The 14907-nt window shown below is 40.0% G+C and overlaps 1 protein-coding gene across 3 annotated transcripts in view; it reads left to right on the top strand.

The window, feature by feature from the left end:
- The window catches only part of ERP44 (endoplasmic reticulum protein 44), a 54933-nt gene extending 42099 nt beyond the window's left edge, over nt 1-12834 (top strand). For all 3 annotated transcript variants that reach the window (XM_062608936.1, XM_062608937.1, XM_062608938.1), the window contains exons 7-12: nt 163-220; nt 1452-1568; nt 6367-6478; nt 6930-7071; nt 10057-10159; nt 12241-12834. In XM_062608936.1, the coding sequence (XP_062464920.1) occupies nt 163-220; nt 1452-1568; nt 6367-6478; nt 6930-7071; nt 10057-10159; nt 12241-12342 (634 nt within the window). In that variant the 3' untranslated portion in view covers nt 12343-12834. The remainder of the gene's footprint in view (nt 1-162; nt 221-1451; nt 1569-6366; nt 6479-6929; nt 7072-10056; nt 10160-12240) is intronic.
- The last annotated feature ends 2073 nt before the right edge of the window (nt 12835-14907 follow it).

Raw genomic sequence — 14907 nt, 5'->3', positions numbered from 1 at the left:
CCAAGTTTCTGTGGAGTCACTTTACAGTTTACTTTAAAGATCAAGGATTTTATTTCTCAAATTTTGAAGTAAAAGAAGATAGCAGACTAAAATATGGTATTTGGTATCTCAGTTATTTCATTTGTCTGTACCGAGACATGCTTACTGGTTGGTTTGTTGTAGGGCTATTTCAAAAGCAGAGAGATTTAGCGGAGACAATGTAATCTACAAGCCACCAGGGGTAAGTGTAACTATGTATTTTATTCTGCTTTTTGTCACTATATGTGAGCATGAACAAATGGAGACTATATTCAGATAACTCGGTATGTTACTGCATCTCAAATCTTAATTTTGTTTCATCACTAAGTAGTGTGAGAAATAGGATCATAGAAACTAGTGTTTCTAAATGTTTGAGATCTTTATTTCGTTTGTTGACAGTTAAATGCATAAAACCTGTAATTTTAAATGTCAGTGTCCAGAAGTATTTTTTTTTCCCATAGAAACACACTAAACTCATTATGTGTGTAGATACTTTGTGTTCTGTAAAAGTCTTAATCTGTGAAGTTCATCAGCTGGTGCACTACATGGTTTTCAAAGCAAGTGACAGTTACTAAGTATTTTTCTGTCACTTGCCTGTCACTAGCCCCCAAAGGTTAAGAGCTGTTCTCTTCATTAAAAGAAATGGAATTAGTACAATTAATCATATGTTAACAAACTCTTCATATGCATAATTTTACTTGAAAAATTCAGTAGAGAAGAAAATCTGCAAGAATTGCTTTTTAGAAACATATCTGAAAATCTGCTCCCTTCTCAAATTTAAGGTATGGAAAGAGTTGCTTGCAAATGAGAAATAGATAAAAAAAGACCAGGGGGAGGGGAGTTTCAAACCTTTTTCTGCAAAACTGGAATGTATTAGGTTAACTAATTTATGTGGTGTTTCTGAATTAAGATGTGCTTAATCATGGCCGCAGCTTGCAAAGTCGTGCTTTGCTTCATGCTAACCAAAATTGTAATTACGTTTAGAGATGGAAACGCTGAAATCAGAGTTGAAACCACTAGCAAATCAAGGAAAACTATTTATTCGTATCTCTTTGGCAAAGCAAGTATAAAATACCAGTTTCAAGTACAGAGATACTATTTCTCAATGAACAGAAGTCTTAATAGCCTAGTAATAATCTAATAATAAAATTAGAAGAATTCCAAATTTGGAAGCAAAGTATCTTTTCATTTCTTCTTAATTTGTGTTAAAAAATGAAGCTGACTGCATAAATAATCACATAATACTTATTTTCCTGTTGTACTTCTGTGACATAGTTAATAGAAATTCTGCATGCACAAAGGTTGAATATTGGTATAAGATTGGCTTTCAGTATTTACATGGACACCGTTGCTTTATTGCGTAGGTAATCTTCTTTGAAGGTAGGAAAGTCATTTTTACTGTTTCTCAGCCAGTATGTTTTTCTCTTCAACAGGAAAATGCTCCAGATATGGTGTATTTAGGCTCACTAACCAATTTTGATTTGATTTATGCGTGGACACAAGATAAATGTGTGCCACTTGTTCGAGAAATTACATTTGAAAATGGGGAGGTAAGAAATTTTTCTACTATTCTGTTTTTAGGGTTTCTTTCTCAAAACCAAATGATCTCTTTCAAGGTCTCTAATCCATGCCGAAGGCCTTTCTACATGCTTTGCTTTTGGCAGAAATTATCTATTAGGTAATGTCTCTTCATTCTTTTGGAGCTTTTTTGTTAGACTTGAAACTCACCAGAGGCAGATTTATAGTAGCTTTGTACGCTTCCAAAGTAAGAGATTATAGAGTGTGGACACTTAGATGCTAAGAATGTATTTGTGTTGGAATGTATGTGTCTGTAAGCAAGTTCAGAGGATGATCAGGGGGCTGGGGCACCTCCCGTATGAAGACAGGCTGAGAAAGTTGGGGCTGTTCAGCCTGGAGAAGAGAAGGCAGCGTGGAGACCTCATAGCAGCCTTCCAGTATCTGATGGGGACCTATAGGGATGCTGGGGAGGGGCTTTTCATCAGGAACTGTAGTGACAGAACCAAGGGGTAATGGATTCAAACTTAAACAGGGGAAGTTCAGGTTAGATATAAGGAAGAAGTTCTTTACTGTGACTGGAGCAGGTTGCCCAAAGAAGTGGTGAATGCTTCATCCCTGGCAGTGTTCAAGGCCAGGCTGGATGGAGTCTTGGGTGACATGGTTTAGTGTGAGGTGTCCCTACCCGTGGCAGGGGGGTTGGAACTTGATAATCTTAAGGTTCTTTCCAACCCAAACTATTCTATGATTGTGTTCTATGATTCTATAAGTATGTATAGGGGTGTTAAACCCTGAGTAGAATGTATTATTCATCTAAAGTAAGTATATATTGTTTATATAGATGTTATGACTAAATATTGAATTAAGATCCAGACAGAAATGTTATTTAAGTGCTTTTGTGCCTATTATGACTGTCATGGTTTAAGCCCAGCTGGTAACTCAGAACCACGCAGCTGTTCACGCACTCCCCCACTTCCTCCCCCCAGCTCCTGGAGGGATGGGGAAGAGAATCGAAAGAATGTAACTCCCACGGGTTGAGGGTTGAGATAAGAACAGTCCAGTAACTAAGGTTTAACACAAACCACTGCTGCTGCCACCAATAATAATAATGATGATAAGGGAAATAACACGGGGAGAGAACACACCCACTCACCACCTGCTGACTGATACCCAGCCCAACCCTGGCAGTGATGTCGCCCTTCCGGGTAACTGCCCCCAGTTTACATCCTGGGCATGACATGCTGTGGTATGGAATACCTCTTTGGTCAGTTTGGGTCAGGTGTCCTGTCTCTGCTTCCTCCTGGCTTCCCCTCGTCCCTGGCAGAGCATGAGAATCACCAAGTCCTTGGTCAGAGTAAACATTACTGAGTGGCAACTAAAAACATCAGTGTTATCAGTGCTGTTCCTGGGCTGAAAGTCAAAAACACAGCACTGCACCAGCTACTATGCTACTGCTGAACCCAGGACAATGACCTTGAAAAATGCTTCAGTCAGGGTAGAAAATACCTGTGTCAGCATGTCCATGACAGTTTGAAAGAGTAAAATAGTTGTTAACTATCCTTTTGTTATAATTAGTTTTTAAAATTTAATATTGAAGTTAGTAGTAGGAAAAACAGTTCCAAAGCATTATCTAATAAGCATATGAAACAGCTATGGAATTGCCAGTCTTCTGGGAATTGTCATAAAAAACCATGTGATTAGGGGGGTGGCAGCAGTGTGTCAGTCTGTGATTAAGCACTGGTACCTTCTTAATCTTTTTAGCTTCACATGCTCTTTCCTTCACATTTCTTCTTTTAGCTGTAATTCATGAGATGGAATTTGGGATCGATCTTTTAGATACTTCTTTTCTTGCTATCCTTATTTTCTTTCCAAGCTTTTCTTTTGTAACTTACTCCTCTTTCATCTATTTCCAACTCATATTACAAATGTTTTTGTAAAAATAACCAACAGGAAAAAAATCTTTAGAAAATCAGCAAGTTTATAGTACCTCAGGAGGAGTATTTGTACATATCCACAGCATCTGCCAGAAACCCAGGTGAGGTACATAATTGATAGATTGTAGCATGCTGTCCACACTGGATTAAAAACCAAAAGATCAGTCATGATTCATTCTCAGTTTGCACACTTTTTTATCCTGAGCCTTCAGTGTACGTAACGCTGCTGTTCTGGGTACACAGAACACATCAGGGTACGCGACACAGAGGATGCACAAAATGGTTTAAGTACATCTTCTAATCAACCCCACCAATTTTTATTGGAAGGTTCTGTTATTTGAACAAATTTTAGTTCTTCATTTGCAACTCAGTATCTTAACAATGCCACATGTTAATGTCTTCAGCAGTGTGCAGTGGATTTTAAATGTACTTTTCCCATGGTGAAGTTGGATCCCGAGCCTTAGAAGCCAAGGTTTATCAGTGGTGTTGTGTTGTGGTTTTTCTGGTTGTTCTCTCAACCCTTGATTCCTGTTTACTTGGGCGCATACTTACAACTCCAGTGTGAGGATTTGCCTAGCAACATTTGTTTAAAACTTCCAGTGCCGCCAGTACCCAAACAAAATTAAACATGCCAAAATTGAGGTACTTCTGCCTGCTGAAATGGTACAGTACTTAAATGGGCTCTTAATGCATACTGCACAATATTAAAGGGTAAAAATATGAAGTGCTGTGACTGTTGAGCTGTGTTTATGGCACTAGAATACTGTATAAATGGGACAGACAAAACTTTTACCACAGACTTTAAATTAATTTTTAAAATCAGAATTAGCCTCTGTAAACCACAGGTAGGGTTTTCCCTCATTTTCTTTATTGCTTTCATTATCTGGTGTCATGGACAAGCTAGCCAGCAAGATGCCTAATCTGAACAGTTCATCATTGTGACTTTAGACAATACATAGCAGCTGAACTCTGAAGCAAGGTCTTCTGCTTGAGAAGACTGTCCATTCTTGAGACAGTCTCTTTACATGACAAAAAAAGGCTGTTGGGATCAGTAATATCATTCAGGAGAAATCACTGTTTAACCTGTAATCAGGCTGGTTTAGTTCCACGTTCTATGAATGCAGTGAACCATGTGGTCTAACAATGGTGCTGAATTGTAAATTTTTGAAAGGGTGAAAAGCTTCTCAAAGACATACAGAAGTTGGAAGCTCAAATCTAAGGAAAAGATCTTTGGATATTTTCAGTGCCAAATGAGATGGTAGCTTTTGATAGAGCAGTCCAAAGCAAATGAAATAGCTCTTCTACTTTGCCATGGCTTGATCAGTAAGACATGCTATGAAAGCTGGAATGGAAAAGCAAACAAATGCAGGTACTTTATAGAAACCAGTTAAGGGCACAATTAGGAAGGCTCTCAAGCCAGCCATCCTAACAGCCTGCTAGGGGTACTTGATCTTGTGACTATAACTCACTGAAGTTGTCCTTTTAGCTGCTTGCAAACACAAGGGGAGTTTGGAGCTGGAATACCCAGATCTGCCTGAGGGTTCTCCCTTTAGAAATGTGCCTGCTGAAACGAGTGAGGAAACAGACCGTGATCATAGTGGTACGAAAGAGAGGAGGCTGAGATCCAGGCAAATTCACGTGTGTAAAACTGAGAATGAGCAAATATGAGTAGTGATTGGTTTAGGGATGGATTGGGAAGCGTGGATTTCATCAAGAGCACTGAAGTTATGAGGGTCTTTGCAATCTGCTGTTAAAAAAACAAGCTTCAACTTACCTGAAAGACTTCATTAAAGGGAGAATGACAGCCATTTCATGTACACTGTGTAACTGGCTGGCTCCTGGTACAGATGAAAAGCATTTCTTCCAACCTACTGCATATAAAAAATAACTGAAGAATCTCTTCTGTTTGGTGGCAGAACAAATGAGTGCTATATTTATCCAAAAACATAGATTTTATTCTGACACTGGCTAGAATCAAAGAAGTGGCAACCCTTCTTACACCAGTTGTGCAAATGAAAGATAGGCAAGACTGTAGGCATTGATTAGATTATAAATGGTTGTTTCTTCAGTTGGGTTGTAGTGAGTTGAGCTGATATTCAAAGGTGCCTAAAAATCACTATTGAAGCAAGCAAATGCGTGTCGTTCATATTTTGTTTGGGAAACATCCTGAATAAATTATTCAGGGTTTTCCTACGTTCAGCTGTCCCTGAACAGAGATACTTAAATAGAACTTGGGCTGCAAGAATGCATTTCTGTGAGGAACTGAAGCTTGCCTGTTTAATAAAGGGTTTTGTTTCTTTATCAATTGTAGTAATATACTAGCCCGTGCATTTAATAACTGTGTTATACAGATGACAAGTCAGGATGCACTTAATGCCAAAGAACAGTACTTCATCATAACTGATGCAGCTGTCGTTAGCTTTCTTATTTCCCTCTCTTTCTATTTTTAGGATGGAGTTACTTAAAAATACTTATTCATTGTGTTATGCTAAGAAAACTCCAACTTACTGCATGAACCAAGGACTGGGTCTAGAGTACACCCTGAGCTTTTTACAGCATTTAATGCTGTGCTGTTTAGGCCATATTGCTGTCTCTATGAATATGATGTGTTTTCTCAGAATTGGGCTATTTCTTTTGAGCAAGTATTCCAGTGCAAGTGTATCCCTTACTGAAATGTGGGTAATGAAATACCTTTGTGTTTTATCTGTTGATTATGACAGAGGAAGGAAACATGGTTAACTGTATAACCCTTAGATGAAGGGTCAGCAGTTAAGGCCTTTAGTCCTGGGTTTTTTTTCAGCTGTGTTTAAAGTAGAGATCTCACTGAATATGAAAATTGCTAGAATCGTTTGTTAAGGGCACTTAAGCAAGTGAGTTCTGTTGTTTGCTTTGTGTGCAGGAACTGACAGAAGAAGGCCTTCCTTTTCTCATACTTTTCCATATGAAAGATGACTTGGAGAGTTTAGAGAAATTCCAACAGGAAGTTGCACGACAGTTAATAAGTGAAAAAGGTTTGTAGTAACCCCTACTTCTTTTTACCAGTGTAATTTTTTTCAGGCCAACTCAGTAGAGTAGAAGCAAAGGCCAAACAGAATCCTAGTTTTAAAGCTCTTGAGACTGAAGGGCTTTATGTACTTCAGACAGTGAGGACCAACTGCTCTGGAAATGATTAAAATAGGTACACAATTTATTAGTAAGAAACTATTTCAGAAATCCTTCTTGTGTAAATGACAATGCAGCTTGACAGGGCATTCAACAAAACTTTAGTTTGGATTGTGGGCAAAACCACTTGAAGAAAGTCTGTTATTTTGGTGATATTAGTTATTTCAATCTGTTGTCAGGTTTTGCATGTTGTACCTGTCCAATATCCACCTGTGTAATAGTTACGAAAGTGATTAGGATTTCAAAATAGTCAATTAAAAATAATCTTAACATGGATTTTTGCCTGATCCCAATTTTAAGGTACAATAAACTTCCTCCATGCTGACTGTGATAAATTCAGGCACCCACTTCTCCACATTCAGAAGACTCCAGCAGACTGCCCTGTTATTGCCATCGATAGCTTTAGGCACATGTATGTCTTTCCGGACTTCAGTGACTTGTCGTAAGTATGTTTTTTTGTGCATTTTAATTGGAAAAGAACAAAGGAAAAGACGTGCTCGTATTTTAATCAGTACTATGGTAGGAAGATGAATAAATCTGGGCTAAGTAAGGCTGACGATGTATGATTCAGTTTAAAGCCTTAAAGCAGTATGAATTGGTGTGAGGTCAAATGCAGTTGCATTGCTTTATGCAAGAAGAAAATCTCGCATTAAATCTCTAGATGCCACTCTTCCTTGATGTCAGAGTTTTTCTATTTTCCACAGTAGTTAGGCATTTGGAGCCTGGCTTGGTATTTTTAGTGATCTAGGTACAGCAATTAACTTTAAAAGGTTTAAAATACTACATGGAATGTTTAAGTGCTATGTTATGCATTGATTATGATTATGTAAAATGCACCATGTAAGAATTCCCAGCCTGCTGATTTGGTTTTTCCTGCAGTGCAGTTCCAGCCTTCCTGCATTAGTCTAAACCTAGAAGAGAAATCCTTGTTGTGTGCGTTTTCCAAAATTTTGACGTGCAGCTTGGATCATTGGCATGTTATCTGGATAAAAATAAGTGAGGGAAGTATCAGGGTGCTTAGATGAAATTCCACTGTGATAATCCTCTTTACATCAGTCTATCTCTTTATGTTGTACTGCCTTGGAAGCAGATGTTCTGTCTCACATGGCTCCGTTGAGGAGTGAAGATGTGTAAACATTATCTTCAGGGGCTTTCGGCGTGAGACAAGCACTCTGTCTTCAGGTTTTGTGCTCATCTCCAGTTTCTGTCTCAAAGGAGGTACCTGCATATACACTGCTTGCTAACTCCTGGCTAGATGCCTAGGCTTTGCGATTTGAGTTTCTGCCCATTCATACTTCCAAAAACTCGGGGTATTTCATTTTTTTCAAAGCCAAGGATTTGAAGTTCAGACTTAGCATGCAACGTGAATGTAACCCCATGTCTAATTCTGCCATTGCAGGAGACATTTCACTACCTGAAATGTTGATGTTTGGAAGGAGGGCTCAAACCTTGCTTCTCCCCATATTTATCCACAGGATTATTCTTAAAATGTGATCTCTGATTTATCTCAAGTAATGCTTTTCAAATATCTAAAGCTGTGAATGTTGAAACGCTGGTAGTGACTGTTTTTCTATTTGGAAGAACGTGTTCACCACACATGCCAGCACTTTAAAAAAAAAACCATAGACGGATATTTGCATTTTCAAAGCAATCTTTATTGTCACGTTTGAAATGGCCCTAAAATAAATGAGTATCTCTTAGGGGTAATAGAGATGTTTAGTTTAGACTTTCATGTTACATTTCTTAAACATCCTGTTTCTGTGAAAGGCTTTCAGAATCAGAACAGCTACTTGCTTGTTTTTATACCAGTTGTTACATGCAAATGAGAGAGACATCAGGGTTGTAGACATTTGCTTAATGAAACTATCATTCACGCCTAGTCTAGGAGATGGAGCTGATACTTAGAAATACCTAACAGTTTGGAAACAAGGAGAGATTGGAGTGGGAGGTACCCTGGGGTGATATTCTTGTGTGTGTGTGGTTTGGGTTTTTATTTTGGTGGTGTTTTGTTTGTTGGTTATTTTGTTTTAGTAGTAGGTAAAGTCTTAATTCTGAGCCTTTCATCTACCTGCAGTGATTTCTGCCACTACAGTATGCTTTCTGGACCCTTTCACAAAGTGGCCCCGTTTTGTAATGTCAGTGCTGCCACCAACCAACAGGGTTTGGATATTGGACTTTCAGAACTGCCCACTAAAAGATTTCCTCTCTCCTTAGGGAAGTCGTGCTTTTGGAGAATAGCCACTTCATAGGCGAATGAGACCACCCCCCAATATTTTGTCCTTATACTTTGGCCACCTGGCCCTACTCATTCTGCTGTTCCAGGTTGGAAGTGATAGCAGGGTTCGACAGATCAATTGTAGCTTTACAGCAGGAACTGGCTGAGCTACAAGAGGCTGTAGGCACTGAATGCCCTTGCTGTGTTAGGAGACGACAAGAGATTGGAGGAGAATGTATCCAGCAGTGTACCTGACCTAGAACAGGGCAGGAGCCCAAGGCAGAGCAGGGGTTCTGCTGTCCCTGCAACTGGGTTGGAATGAACTCCATTCTCTCCATCAGTGCCAGTTCCTGATCTTAGGTAGGAAGGCAAGAGACTCCTCAAAGTATCACTGTAACACTGATTAGTTACAGATGTTGCTATAGTGATATCCTGTGACTCTGTATTATACTACATTTTATCCATGGAGTTTTCTATGATCTGAAATGCTGCTGATAGTGCATCTGGCCACACTTTGTCCCTCTTTCCTAAATGTAATAATTGGTCTGATGAATGATTCCCTATAAAATCTGTCTCTTTGTATATTACCTTTTGATTGCATGCATAGTGCTCACATCATAGTTTTTAATCTCATCTTTAATACCTATTAGTTCAACTCTTCATTTTAAGCTTTTTAGTCCATTTGATGTTTCACAAATAAAATTGGATGCTGTAGTTTAGCACATTTGCTGTGGGTGACAGTAGATGATCTCAGATTAGTTTTACATTGATATCCTCTTAGTGCTTATCTCTAGTGTATATGCAGTTGCTCAGGCACTAGAGAGCCTTTCAAAGATGTTTTGTCAATACTGCTACCCAACTGTCGTTTGTATCTGTAAACTGTGCATTTGGAACCTGCTGTTCCCTCTTACATTACGGTTAGTGGGGAGCTGGAGTGAGTATACAATGAAGTTATCGGCTAGTACAACTCTGTGGGAGTTATTGGAAAGATGAAATACTTGCTGTGTTCTCAAGAGACAGTGGAAAGAAAAAGAAGCTGGTAGGATACCTTAACAAACTATTTGGCTTCCTGTCCTCTGTTAGTCACCTAAAAGTGGGCATAGTGTGCTAGATAAACAGAAGTTGGCCACTGTAAACAGTGCGCTTTAAACCTTCTGTGTTTGGGTTTAACTTGTAATAAATATGTGCATATTTCTGTTGGATTTATTCCAGAGTTCCAGGTAAACTGAAGCAATTTGTACTAGACTTGCATTCTGGAAAATTGCATAGAGAGTTTCATCATGGCCCTGATCCAACTGATGTAGCACCCGGTCAGGTAAGGTTACAACCAAGTACGTTTAATTTGGCCATTTACTAAGACCTTTTTTTACTCCTTGTCAGAGCTGTGCTTTCTAACGTGAGTGTACTTTTAACCTCACTCTTCTGAAAGAAAAATCTGTGTATAGAAGCATAATGTTGCCGCTTCTGCTTGGTTCTTCCTTTAACTTCCTTGGGTTAAAAGCAGGGAGAGCATTAGGGGAAAGTATGGTGCCTGTTTGCCTCAAATAAGGCAAGAGGTCAAGAGTGTAAGAATACGCATTTTTCTCCACTGAAATGGAAGATCTTGGGCTAGTTGACTGTTCTGAGTTCATAGAGCTGCTCTTATGTTCCCATGTGGTTTCTGTGCAGAAACTGATGATAGGTGCATTATTTCCCATATGACATGCTATGAGGGGTGCTTCTAAGGGGAAACATCAATTGATGGAATATTTTACATATTTACTTGTAGTCACCAATCCAAGCAGGAGGCAGATTATTAGATCATCAACAAAAGACTGATGAGCAGTAATAGGGCTTATTCTATTAATGCAGTTAACCAGTGGCATTAATTGTGGTCACAGCTGCATCTGTCAGTTAGGATTCCTCACTGTTGTGCTCAAAGGTCGTCATGCTATACAATTACGTACCTAGAAGTTGCTCCTGGGATCTCTTCTGCAACACAGCTTTCTCCAGACAAAACACAGTAGCACCTCAGTGTTTAGTTTAATCCAAGAGGCAGAAAAGAAAGGACATTACCAGCCCCGATTCCCTCTGCTCTGCCCAGTCTTCTGTCTTGATCTTCTCAATGTACCATTCAGCTCATACATCTGGTGTCATGCTGATAAGTGCAAATGTTAACAGCCTGTCAGGCAATCTTCTCATAACTCGGGCACTCTCTAAAGAAATAACTGTTTTTAAGCACTTTAAGTTACGTGCTGTGGCTCCAGGAGCCATGTTAGTCCCACAGGAGACCTGGTGCCATGGTGTTGGGGTGCCTTGAGCTGTTCCAGAACCCATGAGTGGGGGACAGAAATGATTTATGGTTGCAAGCCCATTTTCCAGGTCATTTGTGTGATAATCTGTGTTGCCCTGCTCAAAGTCAAAAGATTTAAAAGCATTTAAGCCCTGGAGGCTTGCCCTGGGCCAGGAGTATGACTGCTTTTGAATGTTGTCATGACTGGCCCTGAAAACTTGTGGGCTGAATTGTCTCATAGTAACTCATTCAACTGGTAACTCCCTGTGTTTCTCAGGAAATCATGGAGCAACCAGAATTCGGAGCAACCAGAATTCAGACCAACAGAAGATGCAGAAATAGGGCTGGAGACTGAGGAGTAGCCAGGCAGTTGGTCTGACAGGCGTGCATAAGGATGAGCCACTAAAGGCAATTGTAATGTGGAGGAGGCTTGGTCAAGGAGGTGGGAAGCCTGCTGAGTCCCTGGATCCTGCTGCCTGTCTGGGCACAGGCTGGATGCCTAGAGCTGCAGACTTGTGCTTCTCTCCATCCTGCCTTGACAAATGCACACAAGACCAGGAATGTTCACTTCTTCATCTCCATATGGCATCATGCCATCTTGGTGGAAGATGTGTATCCATATGCAAGGCCTTCACTAAACTGGAGGGTGCTGTCTTAGGTCATCTCTGTCCCTTGAATTGCATCCTTGTTTAGTTTCTTTCTTCAGTTTCCATAGAAAAGTTCTAGAAGATGTCAGCAGTGATGTTGTAGTGATGTTTGCCCTGGTGCATCTCAGAAGCAAGCACACAAACTCAAACTTTCAAAGCAAGTGGTAGAGAGACTTAAAGATGCAGTGGGGTGCAGTTGAAAAACTTCTAGGTCACTTGTACAGGAACTTGTGTGATGGCCTTAACCTTTGAGATATGCCAACAAGAGAAATATCCTGAACTGATGGTGCCTAATTAATGAATGTGTGTGTGTTCCACCTCCTTGGGACTTAAAGTGTGCCTTCCAAGAAGACCCGAGTTGTGAGACTGCTGGCCATCATGCAGTCCCACAATTAATGCGAGAAGTTCATTTAATGGGGGTTACTGATTACTAAACTGAGTCTAACACACAATTGTACTGTTTGCTCTGTTTTCCAGCCAATCCAGGATTTAGCAAGCAGCCCACCAGAGAGCTCATTCCAGAAACTGGCACCCAGTGAACATAGGTACACCTTATTGAGGGAAAAAGATGAACTTTAAAAACTTGAAATAATCTTGCAAGCCTTTCAGACAGCAGCATTGACTTCTGTGTGGTGGAAATAGTAAACCTATATTTTCATAATTCTATGTGTATTTTTATTTTGAATAAACTGAAAAATTTTTTTCTCCCCAGGCTTGTAAATACATTTGTTTGGTGGGTCACTCTGTACAGCATCTTTCAACCAGTATGCTCTTAATGCTATAGTAAATAGCGGAGACCCAGCCAGACTCTTGATCTAACTCTGTTCTGTAAAACTTTTATAATCCAAATGAAGGTATCCTTGCCAGAGACATGCTGTTAACTTGCACTATCCCATTAAATAGGACTTTTGGGTTGTTTTCTGTGTAACCTTGGTAGTATGTGCTTCTTTCTTTTTCTTCTTCATGGTAACAGCTATCCTGGTAATCTATTTCTTTGTCACATTTTCCTCCAACTTAGAGGGTCTTCTATTCTGGATACTTGGGAGGGGAATAAATTAAAGTTTTACAGAATCTCGTGTGGTGCTTTACTGGGTGTAAATGTCTAAGTAGTTTAACGATTCTGACTGTTAAAATACCAGGCAAGGAAAGGAGAAGCTTTAATGATAATGGCTGTGCTTGGAATGAAAGGGCTGTGTTGGCCCAAGTCCCTGGAATTACCAAGGTTGTTATATTATCTACACAGTTGTGTTAGAAGCATATGAATGTTGGAAACCCTTTAGAGTAGGCATGGACTGGAATGCCATCTTAGCTTTGTCAGTCTTCAGTTAATCCCTGTATGTGTGTTAAGATTTGGTTGGTTTGGGGTTTTGTAATTTGGGTCCCTGCCCTCCTGGCAGACTTCCCAACCAACCATTGCATGTTTTCCTGTTGTTCTTTTTGTCTGGCTTGTGCCTTATTTATTGCAAATTATTTGAGTTCTGCTCAAGAAGGAATTACTACTGTGGGCTCTTCTGGTGTGCATAATACCTGAATATGGGCTTCTCTCAATGAATCTTCAGGCTGTTTGGTGAGATGAACATACAGAAACTGTAACATGGAAAAAATATCTAATTTGATGTGCAATTTGGAGATGAAATTAGTTTTGTACAGTACACTTACTGCAGAGAGTGTAGGTCCATGGGCTGTGCCCCCAAAATTTATTGTCCTTAGAAGCAAGCTTGTCCTTTTGGACAGGTGGACCACTGCGTTCATTTTTACTTCAGCAAGTTAACAGTTGAGGATTCCTTCTTCCTTTCAGCTAGATGCCACCTATTCAATTACTGACTTAAGACTGACCTGGTCTGGTGCAGCTGGAGCAAAAGTGGATCCCAAGAGATCCTGCTGCAGCAACAGAACATGAGCTTTCTAGGGAGTGATTGAGGAGAGAGTTGCTAGGACCAGCCACCACTGAGCTACAGCTAACTGAGCAGCGCAGAATTGGTAGCTAAAACAGTGTTCCAAGATTTGGTTTCCAGGTGTACTTTTTTGTTAGTTTTGTGAATCTGCATTTTAGAGTGCACATTTGGTGCTTGAAAGCCGGCTCTTCTCCTGGTCCGTTCTCCATCTTGTGCCAAATCAAATGGTTTTGGCAGCAGAGTCATATACCACCTTCCACTTGACGTATAAAGATGTGAGCAGGGTATGGTTTTAAGGCTGCCACTTACTATCTGCAGGGGGTGCTACAGAACAACTGGAGTATGTTCAGGTACCTGAGATTTTAGTTAATTCCTGCATGATACCTACAAGTACTCATTTTGCTCCTCTGAGTTCCTGTTTTATATTGGGATTCTTATTTATAAATGCTGTTTGGTGGAAGAAGTCTAAACTTCTCTTTCTGGAGAGAGGTATGAGCTCATCATATACCCAACAGTCCAGCGCTGGTGCTTTTCAGCTAGACAGTGAAAGAGATGAATGACTTCCCCTGCCATTTCTTTAATCCAGGTTTGCCTTTCTGGGTAAAGACTTGTTCCCAGAGCTGTGGCATCCCAGCACTAGACAATAAGATGTAATAGTTTTATGACAGTTACACACTCAAGTGCTTCCACTGTGTATTTCTTGGGAGTTGGACTCGATTCTCCTGGGTTCTTGATGACCACTGACCTGGTTGTACAACTGGCAAGTGATTTGCTATTTGCAGGCAGAAGGTTAACAGCTAAAGTCTAGGGGCTGCTTGCCTACCTAACATGATGTTGAAACAGGGCTTGAGCTTTTGAGTACCTGATGATACCAAGAGTTTGCCAAAAAAAAACAAGTGTTTTAAATTGAGCCCTTCAGCTCTGATCAGCTGCATCAAAGGTTGTAACCATTTGGTGCTGAGCTAGCCATTCCCTTCAACACTTGTTATGGCTTTCATGGGAAATTGTCAAAAATGTCTTACCCCTGGGTGGGTGGAACAAACCCATTTTTAGTTGAATTTAAGGAGTCCAATTCTGAGCTAGCACATGTGCACGAGTTACCAGATGCATGCGACATTTTAAGAATTTGTGTTCATTTCAGTCAATGTATTTCAATAGCTGAAGCATGTTTGGTAACTCAGTCTAGGATTCTTAGATCTTAGTAATGGAGGTATTTTAATAACATTTGTAAAGGATTAATCTTTTAGGT

This window comes from Pezoporus occidentalis, unplaced genomic scaffold, assembly GCF_034315485.1.
Source record: "Pezoporus occidentalis ecotype Australia unplaced genomic scaffold, CSIRO_AGI_Poc_V1 ctg132, whole genome shotgun sequence".
Taxonomy (NCBI): domain Eukaryota; kingdom Metazoa; phylum Chordata; class Aves; order Psittaciformes; family Psittacidae; genus Pezoporus; species Pezoporus occidentalis.
Note: the sequence above shows the minus strand (reverse complement) of the source record. Positions and strands in the feature narration are given on the sequence as shown.